At 41.6% G+C, this 16978-nt stretch overlaps 1 protein-coding gene across 1 annotated transcript in view; it reads left to right on the top strand.

Moving 5' to 3' along the window:
* The first annotated feature begins 557 nt into the window (after window positions 1-557).
* The window catches only part of slc7a1a (solute carrier family 7 member 1a), a 37895-nt gene continuing 21474 nt past the window's right edge, over window positions 558-16978 (top strand). Inside the window, exons 1-2 of the mRNA XM_080748378.1 lie at window positions 558-708; window positions 14142-14422. Coding sequence (XP_080604504.1) covers window positions 14236-14422 — 187 coding nt within the window. The 5' untranslated portion in view covers window positions 558-708; window positions 14142-14235. The remainder of the gene's footprint in view (window positions 709-14141; window positions 14423-16978) is intronic.

The following is a 16978-nucleotide window of genomic DNA, read 5'->3' as shown; positions in this document are numbered from 1 at the left end:
TTCTGACGCCCAGTTTTTTGTAGAATTTTTTAACAAATTTTACACCATACCGCCCAGATGGGGCGACCAGTCTTTCGACCAGTGAACTCCACTACAATTATTTGAAAACGTTAGTTAATAATTACTTTATAGATTGTGTTTATTACTACAAAACATACATTAACCACTTCAGCCCTTCATACATTTTGGCCATTTGAAAATAGCTGGTAGATCTGCTATTTTCAAAAGATTTTTATGCACAACGAGTACTTTAAATAGCCTACATTTTGATGACAATCCTTTTTAGTAGGCCTGCTTCTACTCAAGTAAATTTTGAATTCTTTCTACTCTGCAGTATAATTGATACTTTAACTTGAGTACAACATTTTTGTACTTTTTCCACCACAGAGTGGAACTGCATGAACGGGCGACCTGCTGTGCAGGCCATGCTGTACTTCACTCCACTTAAATAGTAGTAAAGCGGGCGGGGCGGTGTGTGTCTAATGTCCCCTCCTCCACAAAACGCGCAAAAGAGCAACCACTCTCGGGGCAGGGGCACCTAAATGCAGCCACGCGTTTAAAGAAAGCCACACTGCCCAACGTGGCTTCCTGCAGCTCACAACTTGTCCTGTCAAGTATAGCGATATTAACGTTAGCATTAGTCAACTCTGTGGGGCACTTTATTATATCCAGGATCCCCGCTTCATGCGCCCACAAAGACTTCAGAAGGTAGGTTGGCTTCTTTACTACTGTAACTTTCTACTGTTGTTACATTTCCTGGGAATTAAACTGCACATGTTCTTCGTGCAATAATGTTCGAACGTTATATATACAAGATGTCCTGGTTGTCACTATAATGTTTAACAACGCTCCATGAGAAGTTGAGACATGCGTAAATTACGCGCTGGGGAAATGTTTTAGCCTTCCGTTGCCTGGAATGAAGTGCTGCTTGTGTGTGAAGTTTGTGAACGCTCACAATCACATTGCAGGGAAGCACATGCCTCTCGCTGTAGACTGTAGTGTGTACTGTAGAGAGACGGGACAGAACTCCCATTTTAGCTACTCCCTCCCCTGTCAGCCAGCCTCCGTCCCAAATGTAATATTGTACACGTATAGGCTCTCATTCACACGGGGTTAAGTAATAATGTGGTATTAACGTTTAAAAATAGCGTCATTGTACTTTTTCCACACATAATTGTGTCGCAAATGTGTTCCGAAGAAGACCACGAATTAAGGAAACTGGACAGTTCGCAGCTTCTAGTCTGTTAACAACACAACTCTGAACTCCGCATAATATCTTGGTAATAAATACCAAGATATTATGCGGAGTTCAGAGTTGTGTTGTTAACCATTGGTTCACATGAAGCTTGATGTGGCATTTCTCCATTCTGGATATAATTTTGTCTGGTAGAAATATAGTTAATATAAGATGTAAGTGGCATGGTGGTTTGGAATTGCATACATATAATAGTCAATGGGCTGTCACAGAACAGGACCCCCACACTTCCAGCCTCCTGTGCTCGGGCTTCCTAGTATTTTGGGGTCAAAAGGTTTACTTGCGTCAACCCAGCCTATAGTATTGAGCATGATGGCAGACCATGAATGACCAAGTTGTGGACCTCACAGAAGGAGTTTGTAAACATTACAGGGTGGCAGTGTTACCAATAATTGAAACTTATGTTGACACAGTCTTATCATAGGTAAATGCACATAGTATAGGCTTTTGGAAGCCTTGGTGAATTAAAGAATGAGGGTTTCAGATTATGGGGATGGACTTTTTATTTGTTGGCTTAAAAGAGAAGGCTTTTAGGGCTCAAGTTAGGGTGGTTAATCTCACGTTATGTGCAGAAAATGTACAGTAGGCTAGTAATGATAATGATGATGGTGTGTAAATGTTACTATGTTGTTAGGGTATTTTTGCACTGTACATAATGTGCATTGTCAATAAACATCTAATCTCAATTAATCAATCAAACATGAATCATAATTAGACCTATTTCATCTCACAGAAAATTCAGTTAGGGATTAGGAGGAGGGGATGAAATTATACCTTGGTGGACCATGACCTGTCAGTGGTTCTCAAACATTTTCAAGTCAAGATTGTATGATGCATCAATACAATACATACATGTATGTATAGATTAACATTTTGTGTGGGGGCCTATAAAGAAGATTTGTGTTAAATTCTTGAAAAGTATTCTGAATTTCTCATGCATTAGAGCCTGTACGACCCCACTTTGAGAACCACTGGTCTAATCCAAGTCATACTGACTGTGATGTCATCATCACAGTGTTTGCTTAACAGGTGTATGGAACAATACTTTTGCATCAGCCACAAAGCCAAGACCATGCATATTAAATGTACCCGTATGTATATGGTGTATTTATATAGCACCTTTATCCAATGAGCTTTACAACGATTGTGCATTACATTCACCCATTAGGTCCCAGTTAAAATATGATTATTTTGGGGGTTGAGAAACACTGGTACAGAGGAGATGGAGGGCTGAGGCTCACAGGAGGCTACACACAGACATCCTGTCCACCTGAGATGGACCTCCTATCCTTGAACCACATGCAGGCAACCTGAAATAATGCCAGGAGGATCAAGACACAGCCTCCGTGAGCAGCCTTGAGATACAGCCCAAAATAGAGTATTTGTGTGCAGAAGAGAGTGGAGGTGAGGTCTGGGCCAGCGGACATAATGTAACATTCTGCTGTTGTAGAAGCAGCTGGGCAATAAATAGACAGTGAAAGAAAGTTTAAAATTAGCAAAAAAAGTAGAATATATTAAACCATTGTGTGTGTGTGTGTGTGTGTGTGTGTGTGTGTGTGTGTGTGTGTGTGTGTGTGTGTGTGTGTGTGTGTGTGTGCACGAGCGTGCGTGCGCGCGTGTGTGTGTGTGTGTGTGCGTGCGTGTCTCTGCTTGATTGTAGAAATAATAAGCAGAGTTGTAAAGATTGTCAGGGTCAGGGGAAGTGTTATTTTTGACAACAATGTCCTGTTTTGTGACCTCTGGTTTGAAGTCAAGTCAGTGTTGGCGACAAACTTGGAATTTTCACCAAACAGTCACACCCCTACAAACACACATTGGGACATACAAAAGACTGTCCGTCACCTCAGATAATATCCGCAATGTTGCCCTGACACAAAAAACTTGGAGGAGTAAACATTTGCCCAGAGAAACGCCCAACTCTGACCGACCGTATCTAAACTCAGACTTAATGACCCAACTAATGTGGTCATTGGCTTTATGGGAGAAACCCATGATGGGGCAGGGACATTGGAGAGTCATACGTTTGAGTATTACGAAATGGATTATAGACCACCCTGGTAGTGCAACTAATGATTCCCCTGGCATTTATTAGTTTAACAATTATACAGTTAATCAATGCGATTAATTTAGACCTTAAAATGTTAGTGAAATGAGGTAAAGTTTAAAAAAAAATTAAATGCTCTTGACAAGTTATTGGAACTATATTATATTAACAAAGGTGTGGATAAGTTGATTGACCAGCCTCACCTGGTGATCAGGGGCGGTATCAGATATTACTCAGTTATATGATTACATGAGTACAAAAAATAACTTAAACTATTTTGGAGAATGACTATGTTGCAAGAATAACACCAGGGTAAACAGTGACTTGTGCATCTTCTTGACGTATCATAAGGAACACTGCAGACCTAGCATGAAACGCAGGCTCCTATGTATTTCTAGCAGGCCTAAGTTTAGCTGTCCTGAATGTGGGTCACTGCCATTATAAATACTAGTGCTTTCCCAACAGCTGGCCACAGAACCAGTGATGTAGGGATGTAGCAGTCTGTATTATTGTATACACACGGAGCCCATGTATGCATTGGACGGTCCATGTGGAAACATTCCAGGTTCAATCAGAGATGGTTTGGCTTTGTGTCCGGGTTTCATTTTTCTAGATTCCTCCTCCAGACTGAAATGTCAGATGTCTAGGAACCAGACATGACTGTGTTATAATCCTGCACATAGTATTCCGGCGATGCCCTTCAGTGAACACGAATATAGGCATTAGGCAACATGGACTTCATTTCTTTTGACTGTGGTGGCCGGGTTCATTGTGACCTTTTGGCTTGTTGGTTCAGTCTGAACCGGTTGCGGTTGGTACGATGTGAAGTTTCACACTGAGGAAGCGACTGTGGTTGCAGTAAATAGATTAGTGTCTCATGTGGGGGCTTATTACGGTGTGATGATAATAACAGTGTCATGACATTGGTTTGTTTACGGAAGTGAATTTGAAACAGATATTTAGTGGCGTGGCTGTAAGCCAACACACTCATTGTTTTACTCAAATGTCTTCGCTGAAAATAGCCAATCTACAAGACAAGCTCTGTAGAGCCACTATTTTCAGGGAACATTCACTCCCCAGTACAGGGATGATAGGGTTCATGTGGTTAAGTGAATTTCCAGGCAGTAGCTCCAACTCCTTCTCTTTGTAATGCAAAAAAAGATAGCAGATATCTTGAGTTTTGGCTGGCTTCATGATCAGACTGTTTTGGCTGTTTGTAAACAGTTGCTTAGAATTTAGTTTTAAGCTTTTATAGACCATAGCATTGGAGAAGGGTTAAGAAAAATGATCACCCGGCATTCTCAGTGGGTATAGTGTGGAATCTGTGGATATGTTTTGCTCATTTTCCAATATGTGTGGGTGAGTAGACTTGTTAAAACAACAGCTGCTTTTGCTGTGGGAAGGTCACATCACCATTCTCATAAATGTGAAGCTGGCACAGAGACACGCCGGTCATGCAGAAGAACCAAACATACAGATAGACGTGTGGGCGTGTGGGCAATACATTTCTTTTATTCAGTGGAATCGACATCAGAATGAAAGGTTCAATGCAGCGACTGTAGTAGGCCTACTCACTCAAAAAAAAGATGCTTAGAATAATCACCTTTAAGGCACTGTTCTTATTGTAAACTTCACCACTTTTTATGTTCATGTTAGCTTGTGTGCTGCATTGTGAGGTAAATTAATGAAGATCGTAGGTATAAAAATAAAAAATAAATGCAATTTGGTTAATCTCTAATTGACCTTCATATGTTTCAACCAAAGAAGGTCTCAGCAAGAACAGTCACCAACGTCATTTTAGGCTCCATGGCCATCCGCCATGACACTTTGGGTGGCGGAAGTGCCACCCAAAATAACATTAGCGTCTATGAGCACTTCGTCACTTCCGCCACCCAAAAAGTGTCATGGCGGCGTCCCATGGTGTGCCAACTTCCGGGTGTTGTCTGTTCCTGCCTAACCTTCCTTGGTTTCAACATAAGAGTCACTTCAGACATCTTCCACTCATGGTGTGCTGTGATTGGTTCCCAGGGGAACACACCCACCCCTTTTCATTCTGCCTCTCCTTTGCAAACTTGGCCAGAGGAGCAGCATCTGTCTTTTCTGCTCCCTGCCTTTCTCTTCATTTTTAAATGTCACTATAATGACAATAAGGACATTCAACTCAATTCAGGCCAATTACACTTTCTATAAGAATTACGTAAATAACAGACAAGGTTTTTGTTACTAAACTGGTGTGGGGGACTTCGTTTGTGGGTGTGCGTGTGTGCGACCGTGTGTATGTGTGCATGTTTGTAGAGTCTCCAGGTCAATATTGCCACCTGCAGTATGCATGGAGAATGTGAGTTATAGATAAGCTGTCTGGGAGGAAGCTGTTGTTAGATTTTGAGAACAACTCTGTGAGCACGTCGGTATGTGCGTGTACGTGTGTGCCTGCGTGCATGTGTATGCAACTATGCCTGATAATCTATGTAAGTAGGTCTGTGTGTATGCATACACATGTGCGTGCACGCATGTCCTGCCCAGCACACTTGTATGCATGCGTGTCTGAGCGCCCCCGTAGCCAAGAGAAGCTGCTTGGAATAGCCTAGCCAAGCCAAGCCATGTGATTCCTCGCCAGGTTCTATTTCAGAGCTCTGGTCGGCAGTGGTCGTCAAACAGGATGCACTTCACACAGTGGCGAGAGGAAGAGTTTGCACTAAGGTGTCTAAATTCCCTTTATCTTGCTAAGCCTTCCTGATCACATTCAACCAGGAGAAACGTGTGTGTGCTGTGTGGATGTTTTATTGAGTAAGTGCATTTACTGTACATATTTCTCCATGTAAGAACAGGCATTACTTCTTGTACACTTGCTCTGCGCTGGGTTGCCATTGGCTGAGATGAAAGTAGTGCACATTTCAAGTTTCAACAGGTTCTCCAAGCAAATTAGTCATATATAAATAAATAAAAAAGTTTTGTCATATGATCCAAGTTCAGCGTGTTCATCATCTGCCTATCTGCAGGGACAGTCTGGTCCCACTATGGTATATTGCATAACGTCAACTTGAGGGAAAGTGACATGGAAGGGTAATGAGGTTCATTATGTGTTTGGCTCCCATTAGCAAAGAAGAGTTTTAATTCCACCAAAGCATGTCATTACGAGCTACAGTACATGCCCTTCATCAGACTGATGAAGAAGAGCATGCATCTCGAAACATAAAAGAGCATGCAGCTCGAAATGTCACGCCTTTGCTCTGACTAAAACCCCTTGCTAATGGGTGTTAAACAGCATGTGGACTTTATGTTCCTTTTCCATGTGGTGTCAGTTCTTTGGTGTTGGCCGTGCCTGCTCTTGGAACTGCTCTTCAGGGGGTTGTATCTAGAGAAGAGCACAGAGAGCTTGCCCATGCTTTGAGTAGAACAGAAGGACTCAGTAGATTGCTTCATGCATCGTGGAGGTCATCTCGGAGCAGCCCAGTAGCTGTGGTTGACTTGCAGGTGACGTAGAGGACCCTACCAGTCTAATTTAGACTAATACCCACTAGCAGAGGTTGTCACTTGTCGCTGACTTAAAACATGAAGTGTGTATGCAGTGTACATTCTTTATTTTAGTACATCTCAACCTACCAGCCATTTGTGCACACTTGCATAAGTCTACTTCCAAGACTTGTGATGCAATAGAGTAACAAAGTCATGATGTCACTCGCTTATCCCCCGGTTCGCGGAAGTAATTTCTCTATGGAGAATAACATTGAGTCATCTTAAAATCGTCTCATATGAGCATTGTGGTCCAAAAATAAACAAACGGTCCCCCCGATATTGTCGGTGAGGTATGGTTTATGATAGTCAGTCACCAATATTTGATACAGTCTGTTTCTGGTGAAAATGTAACTAATTCGGCGACAGTAACATTAGCATTTTCTCACACAGTTCTTATATAACGCGATATGAAAAAAGTCTATGGGAATTCAGAATGGGGGGGGGGGGGGGAGGGGACCAGGTAGGATGTGTAAATCAAGTCAAACTTCACAGCTCTATCCACAACTTTCCAACATCCCATAGTGCAATGCGCAGAAGTTGGACAGAGCTTCCGGCGCCGCAGCCAAGTGTGATCTACAAGCTCACAACGGTTGCATCTGCGACGCGACATGAGCTTGTATGTCTGCTGTTAACCGGAAGTGTGGTGCAAAAAATTCTCCAGTAAATTCCCGTGGAAAGAGGTGGATAGCAATGCTTGTCTGTCTGCCTGTCCAGCACTTCAAAACAAGATATTACGCAAACTACTAGCTGAGCTTGAGTTTTAGCTAATGTTGTCAATTAGTTCCGGACGCGTCCTTTAACATTTATTGAATATACTGGCAAAATGTAATCAAACACTTAGCTGTAAAATACAGCAGTTTGGGGTGAAATGGCCAGGGGTTATGTTGTTGACAATGATGTAATAACACTGGTATGTTTACCTTTTTGAACATTATTTTCATTCTAAGCTGATTTTAATGAACTTCCTGGGTTTGAGGATGTAATGTGCATCATGAGCCAAATAAATAATCACAGGCTCATTCATTCTGGGCACAATAGCGACATCACTATGACCTCAGCAGCCATGCCATTTCCGCTGGTTTAGGCCGGTGGTTTAGCTTGATCATTTGCATTTTATTGTTATTTTCTTAAAATGCTGAAACACCCTTTCTCCTGTTTTGTTCACCTTTATCCAGGAATATTTTACTGAGAATAAATACATGTTTTATTCCTTCTTCATCATACTTTTTTCAGCATGCATGCAGTGTTAGTTTAGACAGCAAATTTAGTTTTAGTCAGTCTTTTGAATATATTTAAATTTAGTTTAATCATGGTTTAGTCATCTGAAATGTTTTAGTTTTAGTGGAGTAAATATCATAAGATTTTGTCAACTAAAATGTATTTTGGCGGGCCTTGATGGTGTCGTAACGACCGATTTTACACTTGGTTGCATGCTAAAAATAGCCGATCTACAACCTCACAGCAGATCGTCTATTTTCACCCAACCTAAACATAAAATAACATGTCTTTTAGTTCCTCTGTCGACAAACTATTTTCGTCATAGTTTTAGTCGACTAAATCAACACTGCACGCATGCATACATATTATGCTTCAATTGCCTGTGTCCCATACTGTACGAGTATATCAGCACCTGGCAGCCAGCCATCATACAGTACACTCCTGTCGTGCAGTTATAGTGATTCAGTGCCTTGCTCGAGGGCATCTACAGCAGGCGGCAGCAAGGGGAAAGAATTAATCTAGTCCGAAGACATTTTGTCAGCCTCTTCCGAGTCACAAGCGCACTACTGCTCAAACTTTACATTGGCTCAGGCTCACCAACACACCCCCCTCACCCCTAATATTTGTGCAGCCTCCTTCCTCTGGTTTTGGCAAACATGATGCAGGACAGTTCAGTTCAGTGCCCTCTTGGTGGGGGCAAGCCAAAAATGCACTCCCTCCCTGTTGCTGCCAAGCCCCGCGATCAGGTTTGTGCCACAGAGATAACCTGATAGCATTAACGTTTCCTCCAGCCGGAGGGGGAGGGGGATTAAACTGTTAAAAGGTCATCGGCCTTATCTTAGTAGCCGTCCCTGCATGGAGTTTTCACCCCGAAGCACGTCGGAGGTGTGGCACGACGTGAACTCTTGTTCTGTTGGTGTTCTGTTCCCCCACGCTCCAAGAGCACATAAATGGGTAACGGTGTTACGCTGACATTAAATGTCATGTCACACTTTTTTATGCTCTCATGATCTATCTGCAGTTATGCTAGTGCATGCAGTAGCAGTGGACACTGTTTATACCCCCCCATCCCCCCCTCCCCTATTTATTTTCCGTGGCTCTGGTTCCCTCCATCAGGACAGAGAGAGGATAGATGTATCCTCTCTGTCCTGATATCCTGTGCTGCTGGTCCGTATTGCAGGGGATGAACATGAGTTGTCCTCCCCAGCATGTGAGCTCAGCAGTGGGGAATGTGTGTGTCTGACACTGGTTAGAATACTGACCCAGAGAAACCCCAGCACAATCCACCCAGGGATTCCTCACAGCTGGGTCTCATAGGAGAGAGTGCATCCAAAAAAACAGTGCTGGCCTCCCGTTTGTCATGATTTATTGTGCGTGTGTGTGTGTGTGTGTGTGTGTGTGTGTGTGTGTGTGTGTGTGTGTGTGTGTGTGTGTGGTGTGTGTGTGTGTGTGTGTGTGTGTGTGTGTGTGTGTGTGTGTGTGTGTGTGTGCAGTGTGCACGCGCGCGTGTGTGTGCCTCTGCGTGTTGTGCACGTGCGTGCATGTGTCTTTGACAGCTAATACACCAGATGTTGTTGTGGTTGATGAAGAGTCCAGAGAAGTGTCTGTATTAGAGATAGGCATGCAGCTTTGACCGTAGCCTAGGGGAAGCCTTTATGACCACGGTCTTTAAATACCAACCACTTCTACCAGCTCATACCCTCAGACTGGTTGAGGGTTTCAATAACTTGGGATGCCCAAAAAGCAGGCATGTTATGCTGTTACTTGGTGTGTGTGTGTGTGTGTGTGTGTGTGTGTGTGTGTGTGTGTGTGTGTGTGTGTGTGTGTGTGTGTGTGTGTGTGTGTGTGTGTGTGTGTGTGTGTGTAGTTGGAAAGTTGGAAAATAACATGTTGCCAAAACCTATGCTGGTAGGGTGAGAAATAGTCACATCGCATCTATTCTACTTGTGATTATTTACAATGGCAATGCTGGTCTGTCCAGCATTTTGGTCTCAAACAAGATATTACACCAACTACTTGTTGAATTAACATGGCATTTGGACTGTAACATTGGAGTCTAACACTGGTATTATCACGCATCTCTTCTTTTTCTTCTTCTTCTGCTTTGTGCACTCATGTACCTGTACCTGCCAAGTATACTTAATATCTACTATTTGCACACTTGATCTGACTCATATATTATATTCCATATAATTATATTCAGTACATTTTTATTTTAATATCTTACTCTTGTACTAGGCTATACATTTTCCTGTATGTCTTTAGTTTATACATACATTTATAATGTTTTTGTGTCTGACAGCAATGCACCATTTCAAATTCTGTGCATATAGGCTACTTCTAACAGATTCTAATTCTGAGAAATGTGACAAAACACCAGCAGGTCTGTTCATAGTGTGGCCAAATGAAGTTAAAGCTAGAACAAGGACATCAGTCAGTCAGTGTACTGTAGACACTTTATTTCCATCTTTTAACGTCCCAGAAGGATAAGAACTTGAAGTCTAACTTGAAAACATCTTGTATTTTGTATGTTTGGGAGCAGAAGGCTAGCTTTCCATGTTTCCGTGTTGTTTTAAATCAAGTAATAAATACATAAATAACTTGCATTGTTGCCAGAAAACACATACATTGGAAACTGAATTAACGTAAATTGAAAGATACTGTAAAATCTTGAGTGTTATGTAAGTCTCACTCTGAGTGGGTTAGGGTAAGGGGACTTTATTGTGCAACTTTGTTAGGGTGAGGGGACAAGGAAGGAGTGGGTTAGCATTTCTTTTAAATTCTTTGTAGCCTGCAGTTGCCAAATGAGTTTGCTTTAAAGGAGTAGTTCACCCCCAAAACATTTTTTTTTTCCTCTATTGATTTCTCACGCCTTAGAGACTTGAGTTCAATTATATGTGTGTGTGTGTGTGTGTGTGTATATATATATATATATATATATATATATATATATATATATATATATATATATATATATATATATATATATATAATATATATATTGACTCATTCCTAAGACAACAATTCGATTACAATAAATGTACCCCCATTGATTCCGGAGGGGGTAAACTATCAAATATCTTTTTTGTCTTAGGAATGCGATAAATACAAAAACATATTATTGAACTCAAGTCTCCAAGGGGTGAGTAATCAATAGAAAAAAAGTAATTTAGGGGTGAACTACTCCTTTAAGGCCAATGTCAGGTTTGGTTGTCTGTCATATTAGCTGTCCTTGTTCACCCTTGAGCCCCTTTTCGACTGCAGTTTTAGCACCACACCACACACCACACCGCACCACATAAAAATATCTACATTTTCCATTACAAAAAAGTACCCCTATCGGTAAGAAACAAATTGACCCTTTTAACTGTGATTATAATACAATATAAATTTGTATTTCAACTATCCTAATTATAATGCACTGTAATGGATTATAACTGTGATTATAATACATTATAAAGTATTAATGTATTACTATGATAATTAAAATACACTATAATAGATTATAATAGTGGTTATAACACAATAGAATCTATTATCATGTATTACAACTATATCCTGGTGGTCTAAATGAAAAGTCAGTGAGTGATCAGTCATTATGAAGTGTTTGGCCCTATTTGGCCTAGCTCAGACAGCCCCTTTTCGACTGCAGTTTTAGCAGCGCACCACACCACACTACACCACACCACACCACACTACACCACACCACACCACACCGCACCACATAAAAATATCTACATTTTCCATTACAAAAAAGTACCCCTATCTGTAAGAAACAAATTGACCCTTTTAACTGTGATTACAATATAAATTTATATTACAACTATCCTAATTATAATGCACTGTAATGGATTATAACTGATTATAATACATTATAAAGTATTAATGTATTACTATGATAATTAAAATACATTATAATACATTATAATAGTGGTTATAACACAATAGAATCTATTATCATGTATTACAACTATATCCTGGTGGTCTAAATGAAAAGTCAGTGAGTGATCAGTCATTATGAAGTGTTTGGCCCTATTTGGCCTAGCTCAGACCTACTCTAGAGTGGATACTTTTTAGTACCCTGTTTAGTACCACTTTCACACCACTCTACCCAGGTCCTTGTAGTGGAAAACCTGGCACAAGTGGGCGGTGTGGTGTGGAGTGGTGTGGAGTTGGGCCAGTGGAAAATGGGCTCTAGAGTGGATACTTTTTAGTACCCTGTTTAGTACCACTTTCACACCACTCTACCCAGGTCCTTGTAGTGGAAAACCTGGCACAAGTGGGCGGTGTGGTGTGGAGTGGTGTGGAGTTGGGCCATGTATTGTGTGGTGTGGTGTGGTGCGGTGCGGTGTGGTGTGGTGTGGTGTGGTCCACTGAATGACACTTAGCCCTCGTCTGTCTTTCCTCTGGGGATTGCCTTGTGTTATGTAACTTGATGCCTGTCTGCCCTGCCCTGGGTCCGGCTGTCAGATGGATTACCCCCAGTGGTGTAAAGTAACTAAGTACATTTACTTGAGTACTGTTACTTAAGTACAATTATAAGGTATTTGTACTTTACTTGAGTATTTCCAATTCCCAATACTTTAACTTCTACTCTTCTCTAGTTACTTTGCAGATATAAATTAATATTCTATAGAACATACAACCACTTTAGCCCTATTTTATACCATGGCTATTTGAAAATAGCTGTTCTACAAGCTCACAACGTGTCACATTGCAATGTGTTGTGAGCTTGTAGATCTGCTATTTTCTTTTTGTTGAACTTTAAGTACATTTTGATGCCAACACTTTCATACTTTTACTCAAGTACATTTTGAATTCCGGACTTTTACTTGTAAGGGTGCCCTCAGACCAAAATACCTATGAGAGTGGAATCCGCGTTCCGCCAATGCATTTCAATGATAAGGGAGCGTTTTTTGCAGAAATCCTCTGCTGGCGTGAAACCGCTTCACTCTCATTGAAATGCATTGGCGGAACGCGGATTCCACTCTCATAGGTATTTTGGTCTGAGGGCACCCTAACAGAGTATTTCTATATTGCAGTATTGCAAATTTTACTTAAGTACAAATGTGTACCTTTTCCACCACTGATTACCCCCCTGCATGCCCTCACAGTTCTCCTGGGTAACAGTCACACTTTGTGGATTTGGGCTGCATTATGTAATCCTTCCTGAAACAAGTGTTGCTTTTAAAACAAGCCAGGTGTGACCAATCTTTGAAGGCTACTCTGTCGCACAAACAATACGACACGGCTCCTATTTCCGACGTGTGGTGGAGTATAAATACGCATGAGAGACCCGTGTTTACGGATGTGGTGCCCCCTGCTCATTAACCTGACATAGTATATCTACACACACACACACACACACACACACACACACACACACACACACACACACACACACACACACGCACACAAACACACAAACACTCACGCCAAGCCACAGTCCCATTTGTGGGTCGTGGACTGATTTCTAGTGAAACTAGCAGATTTACAAGCTCACAGCGCGGTGCGAAGCAACGTGTTGTGAATTTGGGTCCCAGGTCCCAGGCAATTTCTCTTTTGAGTCTTGAGCTAAAAGGTTTGGGAACCACTGGTCCACCATGAATGTACTTAGTTAGATATTGTACATAAAACTCCATTATTCAGGCATATTCAGTCATTATGAGTGAAATCCTCTTTAAATAATTTGACTTGAGTTTAAATATGCACCCGTCTGCTAGTTGTATAATAAATATTTGGCATGAATCAAAGGGGTGAGATAAAAGCCACAGCATGTTTGTGTGACTCTGGCATGTAAAGCCTCGATCAGAGTCGGGTCCGCGGTGTAGTCTTTTTGAGTCATAAAACTACAACGTTAACGCTCAAAAAGACTACACCGCACTACACCGCAGTGGATAGCCTTCCACCGCGGACCCGACTCTGTTCGAGGCTTAACAGGTAATAGTGAGAGACTATAAACTTGACTCAGCGTTTAAAATTCGTATTTTAACATGAATAAATATACTGTACATCCACAAGACCCAGGAAAATGTTTTGTTCACAGTTGGCGTAATTAACCAAATTCTCCCGTTCTCTTCTCTTGATCTCTGTTGCAACCCCAATTAGGCGTGTGTGACCTTGCCACGTGACCTCTAACCCCATCCCGTCCCCTCCCAATTGACCCTTGCCCCTCCCGCTGAAGCCAGAGTGGGCTCCATCCATGGCCCTGGAGAAGCTGCTGGGTTTTGGCAAGCAGCTGCTGAGGGTGAAGGTGGTGAACTGTAACAGCGAGGAATCTCGCCTGTCCAGATGCCTCAACACCTTCGACCTGGTGGCACTGGGCGTGGGCAGCACACTGGGAGCTGGCGTCTACGTGTTGGCCGGCGCTGTCGCACGAGAGAACTCAGGTAGGAGTTGACTTGATTTCTCCTCTTAACCAGTGGTTCTCAACCTGTGGGTCGGGACCACCAGAGGGGTCCCCAAATCATTTTGGGGGGGTCCCCAGATGATTAACTTAATGTGGAACATTGATTTCTCACTCAACAGTAAACAAACCAACATAAAATGTAAGTGTATAGAGGGTATCGGCACGTTTCTTAAGTGACAATTGAAGGACTTTTTAATACCTCTAAAAATGACACATTAAACATTGGCCAAATTGTCAATTATTAGAGGCTAATTGTGAAAATAGCAGATCTACATGCTCACAACGCCTTGCAACGCGAGGCGTTGTGAGCATATAGATCTGCTATTTTCACCATAGAACCGTGTTATATGACAATAATGCCTCAACTCTTAGTGCTGGTCAGGGTGTGGGGGGTCCCCAGTTAAAATGTGATTATTTTGAGGGTCGCGGCCTGAAAAGGTTGAGAACCACTGCTCTTAACCATGTGAACCCTTGCAGATCGTCTGTTTTTGGCGAAGAGAATTGGCGAGGGACCCCGGGTCAAAGAAGTATGTGGGCGGGTTTAAGTGGTTAACCACTGCGATGCCAACCATGTGTACCTCAATGTGGACTGACTGTGTGAACTTCACATACCAATGTGTACCGCAGATGAACTCCAATCCATCACCAGATGGTGTTTATAATGTGTTTTGTCTTCCTAAGCCTAAGTTACATTTCGCAGTACGTTGGTGTCTCTCGCCAAATATTGTATTGCATAGTGTTGCAATAGTGTTGCATTTTTTGCGATGAGTTTTTTCTTTTTTTTTCTTTTTTGCTTGATAACCCTTTTCTTTTAACCCTTTTCTTTTGTCGAGTATCATTGTACGACGAGGTATAAATTAGGCTTTAATTGTCTATCTTGTGTATATCTTTGATGCTGCTGATTGAGTTGCATGTAGATGTACTAGAGGTGTAACGATATAGTAACTGAATCGAAAAATTAATTTTAATTTGCAATGATCTATCATCTACTATATCGATATGCAAAAGCTAAATATCGTACCGTTTTGTATCATATCGTTTTGCAATGCAGATAATCGGTATCGAATCGTTTTGCAATGCACATAATCGATTGTATGCAAACTAAGTATTTGCCTTGTATTTAGCAAGGGAATTTATTTAAGGGAAAATATAATTTTTTTACTAATTCCATTCCATATAGCTACTCTTGGTCTATCGATAAATGTGTGTAATCTCTGTGTTCATGTCAAGGTGCAGGTGTTGAAATGTCCTTGTTTTTGCTAGAGAATCACAGTGTTTACTTATTTATATCCATAATAATCGATTTCCCTTAAAAAAACTGCACTATTGACACGTTTCACACATATTTCATTTCTTTGCTAAATAGTTACTATATCGATTTTAAATCATTGAATCGTATCGTATCGCCATGGATGAACCAACATCGTCCATATATCGTATCGTCAACCATGTATCGTGATGCGTATTGTATCGCTATTAAATGTATCGTTACACCCCTAACCCCAGGGCTCCACTGGCGGCGTCGCGTTGCTCTGCGTCTTGACGGCGTCATTGACGCAGGCACGTTGCCGTCCGACTGGCTCCACTGAACGTGATGTGAATGTGTTGATATTTCAATCAAAGATAATAGGATATTCGCATTATCAACTGTAGTGTTATATATGCCTAATTATAATAATTTATGCTGTGTAAAGTGCCTGGAAAAAGTAGCAGATCTACAAGCTCACAACACGTTGCGTGCATGAATCTGTCATCATGCTGTTTTGTGACTGTCTGTGAGCTTGTAGATTGGCTATTTTCGGTGCACCAGCGCAGCCACGATAATGTATAGCATAGTGTTCAGACTCAGTCACTCACTGCTGGCCTGTTTTTAGGAGGAAGAATTGAGAAAGTTGTTTCCTAGCCTGCTGTGATTAGCCTACATAATTTTATCAAGTGGGAAGACCACTATAAAAAAATATGCTAGGAATTTTGGGACATCAAGTCACCCTTGTGAATGACGCGAATGGATATCCAACAGCAGAAAGGCACGTATATACATTTAAATATGCAATGCAATTACATTTAATCATAATTTATATATGACTGGACGTTGTGGACGCCGTAAAAAAATTGAACCGGGGCAATTTTTGAGTTTGGACGCCGTCACCGGAGCGTCCGACGTTGACGTTGCCGTCGCCAGTGGAGCTCCCTTCATTGATTAAAACGGGAGCGTTCTCAACGTTGACGTTGACGCGACGCTCGACGCGCCCGGTGGAGCCGGGGGGTTATACGTACAGTACAGCGCACATTCCCAAGGTTAAAGAAATCAATCAATCTGTACAGTTATTCCATGTACAGTTATTCCATGTAGCAGACTAGTCTAGACTTGACTAGATTCCTGGTATAGCTAGACAAGCCATACTTTTCACTGCATGCCTACTGAACAGCTGCAGTATAATTTCTCAAGAATTAAAAAATCTAGGAATTTCTAGGAATGGTGACTAAATGGCTAGAAGGTTTTTCAGTGTTTAATCTGACTGTGTCATTCTCTCAG

This window comes from Nannobrachium achirus, assembly GCF_963921795.1.
Source record: "Nannobrachium achirus genome assembly, chromosome: 19".
Lineage (NCBI taxonomy): Eukaryota > Metazoa > Chordata > Actinopteri > Myctophiformes > Myctophidae > Nannobrachium > Nannobrachium achirus.
Note: the sequence above shows the minus strand (reverse complement) of the source record. Positions and strands in the feature narration are given on the sequence as shown.